This window comes from Trachurus japonicus, chromosome 4 (genome assembly GCF_045865225.1).
Source record: "Trachurus japonicus isolate A0001 chromosome 4, Traja_1.0".
Lineage (NCBI taxonomy): Eukaryota > Metazoa > Chordata > Actinopteri > Carangiformes > Carangidae > Trachurus > Trachurus japonicus.
In genome coordinates this window covers 10,911,983-10,933,559 of record NC_140910.1, presented here as the reverse complement: position 1 = coordinate 10,933,559, position 21,577 = coordinate 10,911,983, and the positions used below count along the sequence as shown (strand labels likewise).

The following is a 21,577-nucleotide window of genomic DNA, read 5'->3' as shown; positions in this document are numbered from 1 at the left end:
TTTTTATATTCATTATTAAAGCACTATATAAACAGATGTGAGGTGTGACATTTTTACCTGCGTTTATTTGTAGTTTTGACCTAGATGAAAATATATTTGTGATTTTCAGAACTGAAAACTATCTCAGTGTAGTTTTACATCTCCCTCTGGATTTCCTCTGGATTTCTACTCATAACAAGTCGTTGAGCTGGTCAGAAGAGAGGAGGATGACTCTTTTTAAGTTATTAAAATAAAAAAAGTAGCAGATTTAAGATAAAAACTCAGAGAACCCAAATCATCTGAGTCTGGATGTCTGGATGATGAACTGATTTGTTGTGACATCACAGAGTTACATTAGTCCTCACAAGGCTCAGCTTCTGAGTACAGGCTTTTCGATTCCTCAGTGGAAGGAGGTTTTGAGGCTTTGTCAATATCAATATAAAAAACCTAGGTCTTGGTAATATCAATATATATACAATATGGGACCTTTAAAGCAATGTGTGTGTAATTTAACTATCACCTCCAAATATCATGAGGGGCCTACAGCAGTTATTCCATGTTTCACTACTATCTCACAGTCACCTTTATTGATTCAGACCTTTCAATTGCTGATATAATAATTGTTATGCTTTACATTGTTGTAAATTTTAAGCTGAATTGTTTCTAATATTTTCTCTTGAAAACCAATTATACAAATTGATGTGTTTTGAAATTCTGCACTTTATTTTTTTTAAAGCAACTTTAATTATAATGATTTCCTTATTGTTATTTTTTACTATTCATCTCAAACCACATAAATTCACACAAAACATTTGAGTGAAGCTCGAGCAGAGGCCTGCTGTGGTCCACCCGCCTCCTGTCATCAGACCATCAGGCTGCACCGCCAACATGTCGCTGTATTTCATTTCTGTGCAGCAGGTGCACGAGGACGCTGCGGGGGTCACATGGTGGAAACACACACGTGTGTCAGGATAACTTGATTTCTGTGAATCTGACCAAGGCGACAGTTTGTGCGTTCGCGTCAGGACGCAGTCAAGTCTGTCCGTCCTCATGTTCAAACATTTCAGCGCTTTGACAAAAGTCTCTGGAGTGAAACTTAATCGGGATCAAGGTTTTGTGAAATAGTTGTTTCCCCTCTGTGTCCTCCTCTTTCCTCTGGCGGAACTGAGCGGGCACGCAGAGCGGATGCCAGGAGCGCACAGACAGTTTGCGGTGAGCTGTCTGTCTCTCCGTCAGTGAGCCTGCGCGGCTCGATGTGCGACAGCAGCAGGAGGAGGAAGACAGACAGACAGCTGCCGTGGCTGAAGCTTGGCCTGGATGGCACCGAGTTCCCGCTGAACGCGAGCGGCAGAGCACCCAAGTGGCGAGTCGGGGGGTGGGTGGGGGGGCTGTGCGTCAAACTCAAAGAAGTCGGGATGGACGGCAAAGGCACCCTGAAGATGTTCACCAGGAAGAAACGGGAACTGATCAAGACGCCATCCATCTCGAAGAAGAGTCGAGCAGGAAGCCCCGGGCCCCAGAGCAGCGCATCGTCTGTGAGTACAGCGCATCACTTCTGGTTTCTGACTGGCACAGCTGCCCTGCGCACTGGTCTGTGTGTGAGTGTGTGTGTGTGTGAGGCGCAGATGACCTTCAGCTGGAGAGGACAGGGCAGCAGAGAGGGGGCTCCAGTCCACTGGTGATTGTGTGTATGTGTGTGCGTGTGTGAAAAGTAGACTTGCACCAGATGTGAATACTCTAGTTTTCATGTGAGCACAGATTGGGCTGTGGGTGAGGACACTGGGAACCTACTTGAAAACATGAATTATGCTGCAGTGTCCCAGTCATATATTAAGTTAATTGTACGTATGTGAGCCTGACTACACAGTACTGACTCATATCTGGCTCATAGGAAGTATTGCTGTGGGGTTTTCACCTATGAAGCTGTGGCAGGCTGCACTGTGAAGTGTGTGTGTGTGTAAGTGAATGCTGTTGCGCGATCAGTTTCAAAAGCTGTAGCTGTGCTTGAGTTACAATGGAGTCAAAGCTGTAGGGAGAAGGAGCATGTTGAAACGTGGTTCCAAGAGTAGCTACAACCCTTACTCTACGAGTCAGAGAGTTAAAAAAGCCGAGCTGAAAGGCAAGGACAGGCTGGACATACTGCCCAACAAGCACAACGTATGGCTTAAACAGGTACGTGGGACTGTTTGATTGTCTTGTTGTATATCCAAAACAAACGGCACATATACAGGGATGCTTTTCTGCCTTGCATCGGAAGTTATTTCGACTCTTTGTATGGGTGAGTAGTGTGTGTCTCTCGGTCTTTCTAGAGATGCATTTTCCAGGCCCAGAGAGTGTGAAGCACTGACTACAGTCTAAATCTAGTCTATGTGGGAGATGAGATGCATCAACTGAGCTCTAAAGAAACAATGAGGCAGATGAGATGTTTATTTCCACCTTTTGAAGATGTCAGTGCTTATTCCAAACAGTAAATGACATTTCTGTTACTTTACACTCTGCTCATATTGCTCATGTTGCCACACCCAACAACTGCTTGGAGCCAGGAAGTGTTACACAACGCAGCACAGGATCTTGTGAAAGTCTTCACATGTGTGTTTACCAACAATATAGCTGCCTTTTTTAAAATGTTGAAGGCAGCAAAAAGCTAAAGAAGTGTCACTCTGATGTGTCGATGCCGGAGAGTGTAAAGCGAATGATCACCTTCCTGTCCTCCTTTCTCTTTGTCTCAGTTGTCCATCCTCCAGGAGCAGCCGCGGAAAGATGCGGGCGACGTCACCCTCTCCTCTTCCCCCTTGTCTTCTTCCTCATCTTCAACGCTCACTCCAGCCTCTGCTGGACCTCAGGACCTGTCCGCGTCCTGCCCTGGTACCCCGAGCATCCAGCACAGCAAGATCCCGGCGTTGCAGGGGGTGGGCTGCCCGTCCCCCGTGTCCACCATGAAGAGGCCGACGGCACTGAGCAGACATGCCAGCGCTGCAGGTCTGATTCTGTTGTGACTTGTCTGCTGTGTACGGCCCATTGCTTCCACATCTGTTCTGGGGAAAAAAGGAGCAAAATCTGGCTGCAGAAATACTAAATATGCATATCTGAAATTTAGCAAGACATTTCTTTTCCTTTTAAAATTCACCTCAGTGTTTTCACCTTTGTTGATTGTTCTTGTCATACTTTAAAGTCTTCTTGTCCAAACACTGTGAACAGCGCTCGTCCCAGTGTCCCAGAGTCTGACACCAAATCATATACCGGTTGCAATGATTGAAAACACGAAATCCTCACATTCAAAGAAACAGTTTTGCATTTTGTGAAATATGTTAAGTCACTTCTGAAGTGTCAGACAAGAAGCCACATATCCGTCTCATGCCTATGTGTCAAATATGCATCATCAGCTAGTTAGCTTAGCACAGGAAACATCCATTTAGCCTGGCTGGAACAAACATCAAAGATAAACCGTCTTTGCAGACGCTAAAGTGCAGAAATTAGCACTGTAGCCTACTGAAGAAATGGTAAAGTGTAAAAATGCTAACTTCCTGTTATGTGGAGTTACAAGTCATTGTGCTAAGCTAACTGGGTGCTGGCTGTAGTCTTATATTTAGTGTTGGGAGTGGTATTGATCTTTTCATCTGGATAAAACTAAAAAAAAAAAGAGTTTCGAAAGCATCAACTGAACTAGATATAGTATGTAATAGAAAGTTTTTCTGAATAAATGATCATCTCCTTGTTGATTATTTCTGTCAGTCTGGAGTGATGATGTCCTCTGTGTCTCCTCAGGGTTCCCACTCCAGTCATGGGTGTTCACTAAGGGCCAAGGGAAAGGGGCCTTGACCCCAACTACTCCGTCAGAAAGTCCAGAGAGCACGGCTATCGAAGTGGAGGACATCCCAGCCCTGCTGAGGGACGTGGCACGCTTCGCTGAGGCTGTGGAGAAACTGAAGGATGTGGTGCTGACTGAAGGTTAGATCCAGTCAACAGTTCTTGTTTTTTTTTTTAATGCTCATCCACAAACTTGCACCAGCCACAAATCCACCTACAGAAACTTTCCCTCTGACGTTTGACTCTAGAAAGTCCCAAATATTTCCTGTTGCACCTGAATGAGTCTGTCTCCTTTGAGTCTTTATTGTGTCTACGTTGTCCCCATGTCTTCGTTGGCTCCTCCTATACTGACATGAATACCGTACTGTTTTCACCATTGTGGAGACAAAACACAGTTCTGTGTGTGTTGTTTCTCTCCTGTGTCATGAGTTTTTGTTAGGATCATGTGAATTTGACAGTTTGAACACAGAACAATACTGGACAGTCTTCTTCTCCTTTTTCTTCCCCTTTTGTGTCACACACCCCTGTATATTTTGACAGGGGCTTCACACTGTGAGGACGTGATGAATAGCTACACAACAGGTTTGTGTCAGTCTTACATGGGTCCTGTTCATTGACACAACTAACTTGGGGGGTAGAGGGTTGTTGGCAGAACAACCCTGCACAAGCAAACTGACAAGTGAGTGAGCTTCCTCTCTCCAGATGAAGGGCTGCGTTTCCGTTGCACCCACAGAGTCGACCGCACTCTTGTCTCCAGCAGGAAGCCAGCTTCTTGTTTACTGCTGCCTCGTACACACACTCCTCTTCCCTCCTCCGTGATGATGACGCGAGGCTTAAAACGGCAATACACCTTTACTCTCCTCATGGAGCTGCTGCCGCTACTTCCGCCTGCTTAACAAAGAAACCCCCGAAAGCAACACGCCCCGAAGGTCTTAAACTAAACTCGTTGGAAAAGTTTGTTTTCAGAGCGGATCTCTGTGGTTCGGAGGAGACGGAGAGAGATTTGTTCTTGTGTGGCTCTGTCTGCTGTTATCTGGCTGTGTTCTGTCATGTTCTCCACCCAGGTTGAGCTTTCTAAACAGGAAGCCGTGATGGATAGCCTCTGACAGAGCGGCCGCGTCCACACTTCCTATTCTGATACGTTGGCTGAATCGCCGTGATCCGACGCCGCCTCCTCTCAATCAGTAACACAATCAGAGTGTAGGCCTCGTTTCCACCGCGGCGATCTAGAGAGCTCCTTAACGTGGAGCTGCACTTGCTCTGTAGCTTCTATGTTACATCTTTACGCTGAAAATGTTATTGCAAAGTAAAGTGCGGGTTAGGTGATTTTGTTTTTATCCACTTCAAAAAGCTGATGTAGCACAGAGCCAGAATTGGTCTCTAATCTTGCAAAACAATAGAAAAGACCACATCCTCTGAGGCTCAGTGTTCAGGTCACTCTGTTCTCGCTGCTGCTGCTGCTGCTGCTGCTGCTGCTGCTGCAGATCAGACACTCTCTCACACACATTTTCAGACAGACTGTGGGAGGATGAAGGGACCGGCTGCCCTCTGGCCTCCTCTGTGAGCAAGTAACTGCCATTAGAAAAGGGATGTACAGAAGAGAAGACAACACTGGACAGCTACAAGCTGACGAACGTGTGTGTCTGTGCGTGTGTGTGGGAGGAGGAAGTGAGGACGCAGGCTACAGATGTGTCACCGGTGACATCCAAGCTGAGAAGCTGATACATGCCTTGACTTGACCTGTCTGACACCGACGGGTTTGTCACAGTCCCAGTTGTCTGCACTCTGACTGTCTGTCTCTGTCCTCTCTACAAACAGCAACAGCAGAAACTGTGACTTGCAACAACTTAAAGAGATAGTTAGAAGTTTTGGCAAATGTTTTTATTGGCTTCATGGCATTAGATAATAAAAGAAAAAAATGACCATTAGCCTCGTAGTGTTAGCCTGACAAGCCAGACTATATCATTAAAATGTATAGTCTGACCAGTAGACTTCGGCTCAATCCAGGGGGCGGGATGAAGGCTGTCTTTCAGACTGCCTCTGCACCAATAGGGTAGCGCTACGACCAATCAGAGCATAGAGCAGGATGACGTTAGCCTGACAAGCCAATTAAAATGTATGTCGTCATTGCGTTAAAGTCCCCCTCCCGCGACTCTTTTTGGTCATTTTAAAACCAGCTCATTAGCAATGCACCTCTGGGGGCTCATTAGCAATGCACCTCTGGGGGGCCACCTCCTCGCACCCCACCCCCCGCTTGCTGACAGCTGGACATTGTACAATTACAGATTCAGAGCGTTTAGCGTAAAACTCCACACTGGGATTCGATACCAGACTGGAACATAGTCCTTTCTCACGGTGCAAGCTGCTCTACCAGGTGAGCTATACCTGTTATACCTTTACAGCTACACCAAGCTGTCAAGCCTTTCACCTCTGAGCCAGATGCAGAGCGGGGCGGGAGCTTGTAGCACTAGTGCCCTCCCCTGGAGTTGTGACACGTCAGCTCCAGTCTCCCTGAAACTGCCAGTTTGCGTCTGCCGTTGGTTCACAGCAATTTGAAGGCAGAAAAACTCAGAAATGCAATTTTGCACTTCCTTTTCTGCTGATATGTGCTCTAACACAAGAAAAATGCCACAGGAACATGTGAAAAGCACGAAAAACACGATTTTCATGGGAGGGGGTCTTTAAGCCCGCCCAACGACTCTCTAAACAGATGTGATTGGTGAACACAAACGGTGTTCGAGAGAAAAGTTCCTATGGCTCGTTTCTAGACCCACCTCCGGAGCAAATATATTTGCTGCCGCTGGTGCGTCTAGATTTCTATCGTGGTGTAGGTTACTGCTAGGAATAGAGACAATAAGAATTGAGTTGCCCAGCTATGTCCAAAAATGCAAAAGCTGCCTACAGCAGCTCTAACGATCCCAGAATGACACATTCTATCTTGTTTGCCGTTTGTCTCCATCTCCTCTCCCACCCAGGTAAAGAGAGTCAGCGGCCGGTGGCCCACGAGTGTTTGGGTGAGGTGCTGCGGGTGCTGCGGCAGGTCATTAACACCTACCCTCTGCTGAACACCGTGGAGATCCTCACTGCTGCAGGAAAGCTCATATCCAAGGTCAAAGGTCAGTCGGTGCAGGGAAACCTTAATCCCTGAAAATGAATCAACCGAATGTCGATGGATTCTTGTTTTTATTTTATAAGACAACTTTATGATTTAATCATCCACAGTTACAGTTTATAATGAACGTGCTAGTTGCTACACTGTAGTTTTGTTAGTGTGGTGTGACTGATGTTCAGGTGTGTGCTTTAATTTGGATGATGATGTATTCCTCACCACAACTGAAACCTGAACACATGCACGGTTGTGATTTTTCAGGTTTCCACTATGAGGCTTGTAACGAGGCCGATAAAAAGGAGTTTGAGAAGGCCATTGAAACCATTGCAGTTGCTTTTAGCAGCAAGTAAGTATCTGGTACACCCTTTTTATAGTATGTCATTGTGAAAGGACAACCTCAACATCATATAATAGCCCTCTGGTATTACTACTATAGGTAACACAGCAGGATACTGTAATACAGGTGACAGTAGTGTCTGAACATGGTGCATTTAGAAAGTCTTCTACATTATGTTGCAGCTTGATGACACAATCATTTAAATTAATTTTTCCTACAACCAATGGTCAATAATGATACAGCTAAAAAAAAACTTTAGATATTTGCTGAAATGTATTAAAAAAGAAAAATTGAAATATGACTTTGACCCAAGTTTCCAGAGCCTTTGCTATGACACGTGATATTTGGTTCAGGTCCTTCCCATTTCCCTTCATCACCTTAACGCTAGAACACTAACGTTAAAAATAGTAACATTATCACTAACGCCGGGTATTTTTTACCCAATATAATATATTCTCATCAAAGTATATTAAAATACAACAATACATGGCAAATTGAAGTACACTTCCTTTATTTTAAACTATACAATGTTTCACAAAATGAAAAAAAGATATCATGGAGGACCCTATAAAAAAATGTCCAAAATTTGAGATTTTTTTTGTTTTTTAACAAAAACTTCCTTTAAAAAAACTAATGGAGCTGGGAACTTGTCCTTCAGACCACCCATTTGTGGGACATTTGAGTAAAAAGAAAAAATTTTCAGCATCACCAGAAATGGTCGCCAGATTTAGAATACATAAACACGAACGTTGGGTGAAATCCACCCGAACATGTGCCTGCTGAAAAAACTAGGGATGGGAGCAGGGTAACATGCCTACCTTCAATGACGTCACTGAGCAGTATGAAGCTACCCAGGGAACCATGAAACTCACACAACAGCAACATAATGAAAATTATGAAACAATAATTTCATGGGTGAAAATCACCCGGCGTTAGTGTTCTAGGGTTAAAGACAGTTGGAATCCATTAGTGATAAACTTAGCTGAGCAGCAGAAGGACCAAAGCCCAAACTGAGCCGTCAGGACAGAAGGGCGACCCAGGAACCTGAGAAACACCTAAACATCTCTCAGGCAGTGAAAAAATGTGATTCTCTGCTCTGCAAAATATGTGGTAGCGTCATGCTGAGGGGTTTTGTTTTTCAGTCTCAGACAGAGAGACAGTTTGTGGTTGAGGGGCTGAACAGAGATATTTTTAACAAAAACCTGGGCGGGAACCTCAGAACCTTCAAAGCGCAGGGCCGAGAAGACACAGGGGACAACACAGGAGTGGCTTAGTGACTGTCAGTCTGTCAATGTCCATGAGTGGCTCCTGTCAGAGCTTGAACCCACTCTGGAAAGATCTGAAGGCTGTCCCCACCCAACCTGAACCCCAGAGAAACTGCACAGACGACTGTTTTTGCTTTTTCCTCTATGTTGAATGTAGATTGAAGAGGGGAACAAATGAATTGAAACAGTTCAATCACAAGGCTACAACATAAGATGAGAGAGAGTGAGGTGGTTTGAATAACCTCTGAATGCACTGTACCTTCTTTTTTTTTTTTACAGACAGGAACTGTTGTCCTGTGTGTGTGTGTGTGTGTGTGTGTTAGTGTGTACACAGTTGTCTGTTGTTGGGAATGAGAGAGAAGTGCAGTGATGGTGACACATTTGCATGAGACAGAGCTGAAAACAGGAAGTGGTTTTTCTCCTGCTGTGTGACACAAAACCAAAACTTGAAAATGTTGTTCACTACCTGACTGCTAAAACAGATTGCTACAGACTGACGATAAATCATGAGACTGTTGATTTGATTTCAGATATAGCCTACTATAAATTAAGACCAAATAAATTATTAAATTTGACGACTACACAACTCAGGATTTCCAACATGAATGTTTTTGACCAGATCATTTTTTAAAACTAATTTAATATACAGATGATTAAAAACAGTCAGTAAGGGGATGTATTTGTTTTTATGTGTAGTTGAATTGTATTGTGCCAACAGTTAATCACATGCTTGTCAGTGGCATTTTAGGACTTAGATAGGCTATCTGTTGCAGGAGGAAGTGAGCTGGCAGAAACAGTTGAAATCTGCCTGCCTGAAGTCTGTTTCCTCATTCTCAAAAAAAGGCATTGTTTTTGGGGGGTTTTTTTGTTTTATTTTGTCCATAGCATCCCACAAAGACAATCTGATTAAAAGAGAGGATTTTACCTCAGCGGATTAAGAATCTATAGAAAAAGAAATAAATTCTAAGAAACCCGCCGTACACTATGAAGAGAAACTCATCACACCTGGTAGACAGATAAAACCTATTTATCACTTCCTGTCTCCCGTGTACTGTATCTGCAAAAGTCAGGTTCTTTCTTCTTTCACTTTTAAAATCTGCTCTATACCTCCCCTGTTGGTTGAATTTTTTTCCACGCCCATTTTACATGTTGAGTTAATCTGTGATGTTAAAATGTCTGTTTCTCCTCAGTGTGTCTGAACTGCTGATGGGAGAGGTGGACAGCAGCACGCTGCTCTCACTGCTGCCCACTGAGAAAAGCAGGGTGGGTTTTTCTTTTCTTCTTTTTTTTATTTTTATTTATTTATTTTTTTTAAATGATGAAGCAACTAATCCAACAGTTAATAAAACAAATAAAAATACAGTGACTTTGACTTATTTTAAACACAGAGTAGAGTTTATTAAATATCACACAAGTGTCCCCTCCCAACTTTCCACTGGGTGAAAGAAAAAAAAAATCCCTGAGTTGATGACGAACACTGATCTTTTTGTCAATAATGAATCATCTCTGTGTTTCTGTGCAGTCGATGGAGAACTTGTACACTGCCACAGGCCAGGGAGGAGACGGCGGCCACTTCAGGAGCGACCTGCAGGACATGGGTCAGTCACTCCTTGTTGTTGACTCTTTTCGCACATACTCTCCATTCACTCTAATCTTTGTCTTGTGGAAATCGAAAAAAAAATTTTTTTTTAAAACAATATATTAATTAATTAATTAATTAATTAATTAATTGATTTGTTTTTTCTTACATACACATACTCTTGTATGTAGTTGTATCAAATATGTAGATCTGTGCTCCATTAATGAAGGCACCTGTGGTACAAGTGTTGTAAACAGAACAAAACCGAACAAACAAACATTACTACACATCATAAACATCCACTTCTCAGCCATAAAACATTTTGTACATAATTTAAGGGATTAATACAATTGCGGGTATTTGAACTCATTAATCCTGTTACAAGGTTTACATGACTACTTATTCCTCTTCATTGTCATCTGCTAAATCGATACCATTAACAAACACATTAAACGGTTTCCATATCTATTTGAATATGCCTTGCCTTCCTTTTCGTATGTATGTCACTCTCTCCAAAGGAATGGTTGTCAGCTTCTGTTTCACCCAATACATAACACTTGGTCTGAAAATCGAACATTTTGATATATTCAGATTTTTGTGTGCTCCGGCATCCTCTCCTTTTGTAAAGCAGTGCAACTCTTAATCAGGACATTGAAGTTTTCTGTTGTTCCACTGGATAGATACTAGGTAGGTCTCCCCCTGCTGATGTAAACACTGTGGTGCACTGATGTGTTTTGCAGTGAGAGTGACAGCTGACGGGTTAAACTGCAGCAGGAACACAGATTTATGTCAGGAAATTGAAGGGGGAAAAGAGAGTGGCAGTTTGTATGTAAAGAGCAAGAACACAACAGCGACAAAATAAAACCATAACAACAGCAGATGTTGGAGATAATCACCTTAGCGACGGATCCTCACATCCCTCGCAGATCTCACCTCCCACAAATCGGTCAACAGAAACAGTTTGTTGTCATAGTTACGATGTGTTGATGTGTGGATGTGCAGGCCGAGTGGAGGAAGTGGATTTGGTCCTGCAGCGCAGTGAGGGAGGGGTGGACTCGGCTCTGCTCTACGCCAAAACCGTCTCCAAGTACATGAAGGACCTGATCAGCTACGTGGAGAAGAGGATTTCACTGGGTGAGCAGTCGACCCAAGTAACAAGCAGATTAACCAATAGAATGAAATCAAATCAAATCATCAATCTATATTAGAAAATTAGCGAATGAAAGCATTTGTGACTTAACCGCTTTCTCATCCATGCTGTTGTCATATGACTGTGTTCTTCTATTTTCCCAGAGACTGAGTTTTCCAAAGGCCTCCAGAGATTATACCAGTCCTGCAAACACAGCATAACACATGTAAACCTCCTTTTGTTAACTATCTGTCATTGATTATCTGTGACATTGAATGTTAAAAGCTGGGGTTAACCTAACTCATGACATTTTGTCCATATGTTGTTGCGTTGGCTCCCTCCAGCCCCACATGCCCCTCTTCTCCATCTACTCGCTGGCTCTGGAGCAGGACCAGGAGCAGGGTGTGGGGCTGCAGCAGGCCAGCACCACCCTGCACAGCCAGACCTTCATCCTGGTAAGTTCATGCTGAAATGTTTTAGATCTGTTCTAGATCTGAACACTGGGCAGCCTTCGCCCCATACACACGGTGTTGATCTGTCAATGTGTCCACGCAGCCTCTGGCACAGCGGAAGCAGGAGCATGAAAAGAGACGAAAGGAGATCAAGGAGCACTGGTTGCGAGCAAAGAGAAAACTGGTACAGTCTTCTACTTTTGTATATGTAAGCATGGTTTATTCATCTCTAAGTAAGAAATAAACCGACTTGTGTCTTTTTTCAGATGGAGTGCGAGGGTAATCTGCGGAAGGCCAAGCAGGTCTACATGGTCCGCTGTGAGGAGTACGAGAAGGCCAAAACCGTAGCCATCCGAGCCGAGGAGGAGGGAGGAGGATCCACAGCTAAGTCTGTGGAGAAGAAGAAACGATTAGAGGAAGAGGCTCGCAATAAGGTTTCTATCAATAACTTTATTTTATCACCGTTTCCATAGATTCTGAGTATTATCACTGTGGGAAGAAATATGAAAATGATTAAAACGCTCTTTTTCGGAGAATGACGCCTATAAATGCTGCCGCACTGTCGCAATCGACTCTTTATCTGTGCAAACTTAAACTTAAAACAACCAAGAATAAATGCTACATTAAAAAGCATGTGTATTTCTGTGGCCGGAGTAAAACTGTGGAATAGCTTGACAGAGGATCTCAAACAATGCAAAAACATAAAGTAAGTAAAGTAAAGTATGCCTTTATTCATCCCACGATGGGGAAATTCGCAGGGCTACAGCAGCATTACATACAAACAAACACATTCACACATGCCGTGCACGCTGTGGTGGACTGGTTATTTATAAATAGGACAACAAGAATATTAAAAAAGATATAACACACTTTAAAAATAGATTAAAACATAGTATGATAGAAAGCTATAAACAGGATTAATTAATTGGGTGTTGATTGCAACTGTAATGCTGTTAAATTATTTATATCTTCTATTTTTTTTGGCTACACTTGTTAATTATTGGATCATTATTTCTTTCTATGACTCTGATTGCAACTGTAATACTGTTTAATTATTTTATTTTTGGCTACATTTGTTAATTATTGGATACTTGTTTCTTTCTATGAGTCTGAAATCATGAAGAGCTCTAATGGATTTAATGGAATATTGAATTAAAGGATTTATCAGCTATCAGCAGCTAGATAGCTTCAGCCTACACCTTTTTGATCTATTTATGAACTAGTTGAACGAATGATGGTATTATGGAAGGCTGACTGACTGTGATTGATGCTCAGCTGTAAATAATTTTGTGGAAAAGATCGAATAAACTACTACTAAATAAAAAAACAAAAACAAAATACAAATCTGATGTAAATAGCAAAACACAGAACAATGGAAATGAAATGAAAATATGTGTGTGTGTGTGTGTGTGTGTGTGTGTGTGTGTGTGTGTGTGTGTGTGTGTGTGTGTGTGTGTGTGTGTGTAGGCAGACGAAGCGGAGGCCACCTACCGGACATGTATAGCTGATGCCACAGCTCAGCAGCTGGAGCTGGAGCACACGAAGGTGACGGTGCTGAGGATGCTGCAGGACGTCATCAAACAGAGCGACCAGACGCTCCGCTCGGTCAGGACAACCACCACATCACAGATAAACATCAGATCGATGCCGACCGCCCCGTCTCCTGTGTAACTTTGTCCTCCGTCCGCTCGTCCTCCAGGCCACCATCTCCTACTACCAGCTCATGCACATGCAGACGGTCGCCCTGCCCGTCCACTACCAGACTCTGTGTGAGAGCAGCAAGCTGTACGACCCGGGCCAGCAGTACGCCGCACACGTGCGAGACCTGCAGTTACCCGAGCAGCCGGGCGTTCACTACACGTTTGAGGCCTACTCCCCCTCATCGTCACAGTAAGAGCTGCAGTCACAGCCACTGTTGTTGACATGTTCAAATCAAGCCTTTAAAGGGATAGTTCACCCAAAATTCAAATTTCACTCATTATCTACTCACCCTCATGTCAACTAAGAGCTGTGAGAATTTTCAGAGTCCTCCGTGCCTTCTCTGAGTTACGGGGGGGGGGGGCAGGGCAGCAGTATTTCTCGATATAATGGTTGTCAATGGATACCAACTTTCTTCGTCCAAAAGACACACCAAAGAACATCTAAATACCTCCATAGTGCTCGTCTGTAATGTCCCTCTTGTATTGAAGCCCCGACATGAGAAATTGTTCCATCTGTGATTTGCACTGACACAGGAAGAGCAGTGAACTGAGACACTGGGAGCTTCTGCTACAAACAAGCTTAAAATATAGACTTATTTCATTTTTTTCGGAACAATTTCTCATGTCGGGGCTTCAATACAAGAGGGACATTACAGACGAGCAGTATGGAGGTATTTGGATGTTTTTTGGTGTGTCTTTTTGGACCAAGAAAGTTGGTATCCATTGACAACCATTATATGGACAAATACTGCTGCGCGGACCCCCCCGTAACTCAGAGAAGGCACGGAGGACTCTGAAACTTCTCACAGCTCTTAGTCAACATGAGGGTGAGTAGACAATGAGTGAAATTTGAATTTTGGGTGAACTATCCCTTTAAGGAAAAGTTTGACATGTAAATGTTTGGTTTTTTTTGTTTTGTTTTTTTTGCCAAGTTGCAAATGCTTCAAATACAGGAAACGACTTCATGAATTTGATAATGCAACATACAACATGACGGAGGTCTTTCTGGGGACCTGACTAAACTAAAGCCTGAGGCAAAGCTAACAGTACATATTAGCAATACTACCTGAATCATGTGATACTGATGTTATAATAAACCACCTTATTTTCAAACGCCACCAACAGGTAGCTGTCTTCTTCTAAAGTCAAGACACAGCAGCGTCTGTCACTCCTGGCCCTTGTATTTAGCTCCTGTTGAACAATTCTTTATTTCTTTGTTTCCACTTTGAATATATTTACCAGATTGTATCTCCTTATTATGACAGGCAGGGCCACAGACCCAGGAACGACAGTTTCAACACAGAGCCGACGAGCCACGCAGACAGTCCTCCCGCCAGCGCCGAGCCAGCAGCTGCTGAGTACAGAGATGAGATCCAACGCAGGAGTAAGTGCTGCCTGTGTTGTCCTGTGTGCTGATGATGATGATCAATTGCATCTTTATTCATATTGTCGACTCGACACATCCCGCCTGTTGATGAGTTTCACCAAAGTCTCTGGTTTCACCCTGGTTCATTTGTTTATTTCACTGCACACAAACAGTCGGTGACAGATGAGATTGTTTTGATGATTTTTTTTTTGTTTTTGTTATGGGACAAATGGAGCATAAAACATCTGTAAAGCTGGCGTGTAGTCATGTTAGGTCATTACACTAATACTGACTGTGTCCTGCAGGGCAGGGCCACAAGTCCTGGGGTTCAACAGTGAGCGATGACAGCGTGGGAGGAGACGGAGGCCTGGAGTCTCCTACTGCCAGCACAGGTCAGCAGGATGTCTCATTAATACATTGTGATTATTAAAGTCATATATTTTATTCTTTTTTTAAAATACAAAATTGTATATAGTATATGCATATTTTTTGTACTACAATGTTTTTAATTTATTCTGTTTTATCTTATTTTATTTGAATTTTTATTTTATCACTATCTTTTACTATTTTTTTGTACCTTTGTGTCTGCACCTGACACCACGTCAAGTTCCTTGTGCTGTAAACTGACCTTTACTGCTCTTGGCAATAAAACATTTCTGATTCTGATTCATAGCAAGTCTGACAAATTATAATTTTAGGTGACATTAGTAAAATGGCTCGGACAGCATCCACGGGGACGATGTCGTCCAATGAGGATGCAGATGAGAAAGACGGGAATGTAGCTTCATTTGAAAATTCAAGTAAGATTTATATATATTTATATAATATAATATGTTTGATTCTGCTGTTTGACTACAGTACATGTCTAAACTGAGAGTTCTCTGGAGTGTTTTGATGAGGTGGGGGTCTCCTTCCAGACATTAACGGCATGGATCCTGACGTGGTGGTGTCCACCCGGCCGTTCCGTAACATCGGCCTGTCCAAAGCAGCCCAGACTCACCGACTGAGGAAGCTGCGGACTCCATCCAAGTGCCGAGAGTGTGACAGCTACGTTTACTTCCAGGGGGCCGAGTGTGAAGAGGTGAGGGTTTTTTTTTTTTTGCCATATCCTCAGAAACTGAAGCATCTTGTTGATGTCTCTGACAATTCGTCAAATGGGCACGTTCCTGTTCTTCTTCCGGTCCTGCAGTGTTTCCTGTCGTGTCACAAGCGCTGTCTGGAGACTCTGGCCATCCAGTGTGGCCATAAGAAGCTGCAGGGCCGCCTGCAGCTGTTTGGCAGGGAGTTCACTCAGGTAGCCAGCTGTGCCAGCGACGGCATCCCCTTCATCATCACCAAGTGCATTTCGGAGATAGAGAGACGGGCACTCAAGATGAAGGTGGGAACATTTTTTTATGTTAAAGTGCCGACTGTCTGTGAATCTTTACCTCGGCCACAGAGAAGAAGTCTAAACTGGCTGCTACAAACCACTGCTTCCTCCTCACAGGGCATCTACAGGGTGAACGGGGTGAAGACTCGTGTTGAGAAACTGTGTCAGGCCTTTGAGAACGGGAAGGAGCTGGTGGAGCTGTCCCAGTGCTCGCCACACGACATCAGCAATGTTCTCAAGCTGTACCTCAGACAGGTACGCATGTTCCAATGACCTGTGGCAGCTGCCATGGGGAACTACTACAGAAAATGTACTTCTTACCTCTTTAACACATACAGTAAAGTATATTTTATCTGTATGTCCAGGTGTTTTTCTTCTTCATTTACTTATTAAAAGGATTATCATGCTGAATCAGACAGTCTGAATCGGACAGTCTGAATCGGACAGTCTGAATCGGACAGTCTGAATCGGACAGTCTGAATCAGACAGTCTGAATCAGACAGTCTGAATCAGACAGTCTGAATCAGACAGGCTGAATCAGACAGTCTGAATCAGACAGTCTGAATCAGACAGGCTGAATCAGACAGTCTGAATCAGACAGTCTGAATCAGACAGTCTGAATCAGACAGTCTGAATCAGACAGGCTGAATCAGAAACATGGAGGTGAAATCAGAGGGAGTAAATCATTACAACAACCTTCATAAATACGTAGAAAAAAATCTGAGTTTGTAAATGTGATTCACTGCTATTTATAAAAAACTAAACTGTTAATCTTTGCTGATTTGTGAAGTAAAATGGGACTTTAACATGAATCAATCAGTGTGTGACCTGACTTGTTTATTATTTAGCTCAAATCTAGTCTAGTCCTTCATAAAATCACAGTAAAAACATTTTCAGAGGTATTGGTATATTACTTGCACATGCTCATCACAAGCTCAGATAATTTTACATATCTGTGAGCACATGCACACTCTACACGGAGGTCACCTACACATGTGCACTGATTCCCATGTTCAGGCTAAATTCATTCATAAAGTCTGCTGTTAATTTTATTTCAAATTGTTTTTTATTGGGTTTTCAAAAAACTAGTGAGAAAAAACAAAACAAAACAGTTTAAACTGACGGAGAGCTATTAGACACAATTGCATGAATACCATACATGGATCCCATCTCCAGTGTGCGTCGTTTATAATATACATACGTACGTACTACATAGACAGTTTTTCTTTTGCTTCAATTTGTTACATTTTCAATAGTCAACCCATGTACAGATACATGCCAAAAAAAAAGAAAAAAGAAATTTGCTGTTAATTTTAGTTAGTTATTGTGGCTTTTCTTGCTCTGCCCTGCAGGAAATGTTGTGTTCCCGCTCAGTTCGTCTTCTCTAACACATGGTTTTGTTTCTCCTTGGCCTCCAGCTGCCAGAGCCCATCATGCTGTTCCGCCTGTACAACAGCCTGATGGGTTTGGCCAAGGAGAGTCTGCAGAGCGAGGGAGACGCATCAGAGGGAGGGGAGGCCGAGTCCAACAGCGTCAACCCGGCAGGGGGCAAGGGGCCTGAGCTGGTGGATCTGGGTCCGGACACCGACCCGGAGGTCCTGGTGCTGGTGGAGAAGCTGAAGGAGCTCCTGAAGGAGCTGCCCAAGGCCAACATCGCTACGCTGCGCTACATCATCCGCCACCTCCGCAGGTTTGAAACGACAAGAAAATAAACAAACTGGTTCTGTTGAATACGATTTGGTTTCCGATCGTCCCTCTGACTTCCTCCTCCCAGGATCGCAGAGCTGGAAGAGGACAACAAGATGAGTCCCAGTAACTTGGGGATTGTGTTCGGGCCCTCCCTGATGCGTCCCCGTCCGACCGGAGCCACGATATCCCTGTCCTCTCTGGTGGATTACCCCCACCAGGCCCGCATCGTGGAGGCCCTCATAGTCTTCTACTCATCCATCTTCCAGTCCAAAACCTCTCAGACCCACAAAACTGCCCGTTCTGCATCCACCTCCACTCAGCAGGTAAGTCAGGCTCATCTCTGCAGTGAAGTATTAGCAGCAGACTGTAGTAAGTAGTAACTTTCGGAACATTCTTGGACACTAAAACCTACTTTGGAGAACACAGGCCAAAGGTCATAGTGAGTTCACACTAACCTTACACAAAAGACTGTAATTTAAAGGGGACATATTATGCAAAACTCACTTTTTCATTGCTTTAGTATGTGTATTTGCGTATCTGGAGTGCCTCCTCACCCCTTAAACGTAAGTTTTGACAACTATGTCAACATTTTGTAATCAGAAAATGTGTCTCTGAACAAGCCGTTTTTAATTTCACCCCGCTTATTACATCACAAGCTGGGTGATGTGAATATTCAAGATATTATTATAGATAATATGGTAATATGGTAACACTTTATTTTAAGGGGTCCTTGTTCCTGTGTATCTACCTAATTAATTACAGTGTAATTACCTATGTAACCGTATGTAATAACATGTACTTACATTGTAAATACATAGTGTATTTTGGTGTACTTACAGGTCCTTGTTACACTTGTAATAAGAAAGGCTTGTGCAAAGAGAGAGGCCACTTTGGCATTTCTTATTACAAGTGTAACAAGGACCTGTAAGTACACCAAAATACACTATGTATTTACAATGTAAGTACATGTTATTACATACGGTTACATAGGTAATTACACTGTAATTAATTAGGTAGATACACAGGAACAAGGACCCCTTAAAATAAAGTGTTACCGATAATATATAGATAATATAGATAATATTAAGAAACAGAAATGGACGTAGCCTGTGTGACCTCATCCACAGGTTTCTGAGAAGCCGTTCTCAGAGTGGGGCGGCTGCATCGCCAGCACCTAAATAGGGCAAAGAGAAGAGGTAGCATGTGCAGCTTCTGTGCATGCCAGCCACATCCATAATTATGTGTCTTAATGCATTTAATAAAATGGGACTCTATGAGGATTGACTCATTCTCATGCAGCCATCTGTGTTGGCTTCAGTTTTCAGCCCTGGAGGTTGCAGCTTGCTTCACACTAGTATTTCCAGTTTTTCATTTGCATGGTAGCATTTTATCAGTCCAACTCTGACATGAGTCTTCATGTGAGGGCTTCAGAGTACAAGAATTTGTAACATCATGTTTCTTTTCATATTCGAACTATTATTCTATTTCCTAAGAAGAATTTACCTGGTTACCTGGATACTCTTGTATCTTTTTTTGATGTGAAGAGTTTGGCAGGAGATGATTCATGATATGGAAGAGTAGTGCTTTTTTTTTTTTGCCAAATGTCACCTTTCAAGAGAAAAGGCAACCTGGTTTGTGCCATCATGGGTTGAAAGGTTAATCATTTACAAGCATAAACAAAACCTGACCATAAATGAAGCCATAAAAAATAGGAACTTAATGAAATGTCAGAAAATGCAATACTTCATCCAGAGGTATGGCCTGACGCACCTTTTTTTTATTTGAGGCTGCCGGCCACTTCCTCCTGATTTGCATGTTGAATTTGAAAACAAAAGAACACATTGACCATATTTGTTGATACTATGGATCTCTTATCTCCTCCCCTTTCTGGTTCAGAGCACCAATGCAGATGATAAGATGGGGAGTTCTGCTGACGGAGAGGAGAGAGGAGGCAGAGAGGACCAGGGTAAACCAGACTCTGACAAGACGGAGGAGGGATGTGGTAGGTTTTCATAAAGACGATATACTGTATGCATAACGCTGTTGTTAACCAAATAACTTTTTCCTTGTAGCTGAGTTACAGGTATTCAGGTATTCTCAGGTTGGAACTGGGGGTTTAAAGGGATAGTTCACCCAAAATTCAAAATTCTCATTATCTACTCACCCTCATGTCGAATAAGGGCTGGGAGAATTTTCAGAGTCCTCCGTTCCTTCTCTGAGTTACGGGGGGGTCCGCACAGCAGTATTTGTCCATATAATGGTTGTCAATGGATACCAACTTTCTTCGTCCAAAAAGACACACCAAAAAACATCCAAATACCTCCATACTGCTCGATTGCAATGTCCCTCTTGTATTGAAGCCCTGACATGAAAAATTGTTCCGCCGGTCAGTGCAAATCTCGCCACAGGAAGAGCAGTGAACTGAGACACTGGGAGCTTCCGCTACAAACAAGCTTAAAATATAGACTTATATAATTTTTTTTGGAACAATTTCTCATGTCGGGGCTTCAATACAAGAGGGACATTACAGACGAGCAGTATGGAGGTATTTGGATGTTTTTTGGTGTGTCTTTTTGGATGAAGAAAGTTGGTATCCATTGACAACCATTATATGGACAAATACTGCTGCGCGGACCCGCCCGTAACTCAGAGAAGGAACGGAGGACTCTGAAACTTCTCCCAGCCCTTAGTCGACATGAGGATGAGTAGATAATGAGTGAAATTTGAATTTTGGGTGAACTATCCCTTTAACCACCGGCCTCTCTGTCTCCATCCAGGAAGTTCTTTGGGCTCGTTGGGCTCCAGCGAGCAGCTCCCCGACTCCGACTCGGAGCTGGACGAAAGCAGCCAGAGGACTGAGCAGCGCCACCGCCTGGTCAAACAGGAGAGCGAGGTGAGCGCCGACGACGACCAGCTGAGCTACAGGGACAGTCTGGACCTCTCCAGCCAGTCTGCCACCCACACCGACCCAGAGCAAGACCAGGACCAGGACCAGGACCAGGACCAAGACCAGCCGGAGGGAGGGGACCCTCCTGCCCCGCCAGAGAGCGCACCGCCCGATGAAGACACGGCAGCAGAGCAGAACCTGAGCGCCTCTCTGGCCGAACTCAACGTGAACCAGTCCAACAACAACAACAACAACAACAACCCGCATTCCCCTGTAGTGAGCCTGTCAGGGCTTCCTCTGGCACGCCTGTGTGGGAAGAAATTACCCCTGACCAGGAACAGGGACAGTGAGCCTGAGTTTGTCTGAGGTGGTTATCAGAATATCACTGGGAGAAAGGAATCTGGTTTTTATGCATTAAAATCCAGGGAGAAATTATTGTACCAGTTCTATGAGAATCAAGTTGTATGTCTTTTTTTTAACTTGTGTAAATGTTTGCAGCTGCATTGATCTATCGTGGTGGTGAAACCTCTGCACGCTTACTGCTGTTTGATGCAATTACTGTATAGGGGTGGTCTCAAATCATTGAAAACGGGTCAGTTTCTAATTCAGGTTGTTTAACCTGTTGTTCTTACAGTCCTGTGGAAACGTGAGAATCGCATTTGACTCTGTTCAATGCAACATTTCTGAGCAAATTCTCTTTCGAGTGCTGCTGGTTTCATTTCAGCACTAGAATTTTTTAAAAAGTAATTTAGCATTTTCTTTTAAATGTTGCCTGTATTGCCTATATGAGTGTTGTCTGTTTTAATAAAAATTCTTATATCTTTTATTGTCTTGTTGCTTTTTATGATCTTGTTTTAATGTTGTACTTTACAGGCCCAAGTAAATAGAAGTGGGAAACAATTTACCTCA

The 21,577-nt window shown here is 43.3% G+C and overlaps 1 protein-coding gene across 2 annotated transcripts; it reads left to right on the top strand.

Annotated features, from left to right (window-relative positions):
• The first annotated feature begins 51 nt into the window (after nucleotides 1-51).
• Nucleotides 52-21,494, top strand: arhgap45b (Rho GTPase activating protein 45b). 2 transcript variants are annotated; one of them, XM_085773884.1, is made up of 25 exons: nucleotides 1,094-1,510; nucleotides 1,989-2,151; nucleotides 2,709-2,958; nucleotides 3,745-3,927; nucleotides 6,762-6,902; nucleotides 7,157-7,241; nucleotides 9,688-9,760; nucleotides 10,020-10,095; nucleotides 11,079-11,210; nucleotides 11,370-11,431; nucleotides 11,550-11,660; nucleotides 11,761-11,841; nucleotides 11,924-12,091; nucleotides 13,125-13,262; nucleotides 13,357-13,547; nucleotides 14,623-14,741; nucleotides 15,029-15,115; nucleotides 15,422-15,523; nucleotides 15,641-15,804; nucleotides 15,913-16,101; nucleotides 16,210-16,347; nucleotides 17,511-17,782; nucleotides 17,867-18,104; nucleotides 19,678-19,783; nucleotides 20,559-21,479. In XM_085773884.1, the coding sequence occupies exons 1-25, from the start codon at nucleotides 1,233-1,235 to the stop codon at nucleotides 21,032-21,034; spliced, it is 4,023 nt and encodes a 1,340-aa protein (XP_085630010.1). In that variant the 5' UTR covers nucleotides 1,094-1,232; the 3' UTR covers nucleotides 21,035-21,479. The 2 variants fall into 2 exon arrangements, with proteins under 2 accessions (XP_085630009.1, XP_085630010.1); XM_085773883.1 differs by lacking the exon at nucleotides 1,989-2,151 and having other exon boundaries at nucleotides 52-1,514; nucleotides 20,559-21,494.
• The last annotated feature ends 83 nt before the right edge of the window (nucleotides 21,495-21,577 follow it).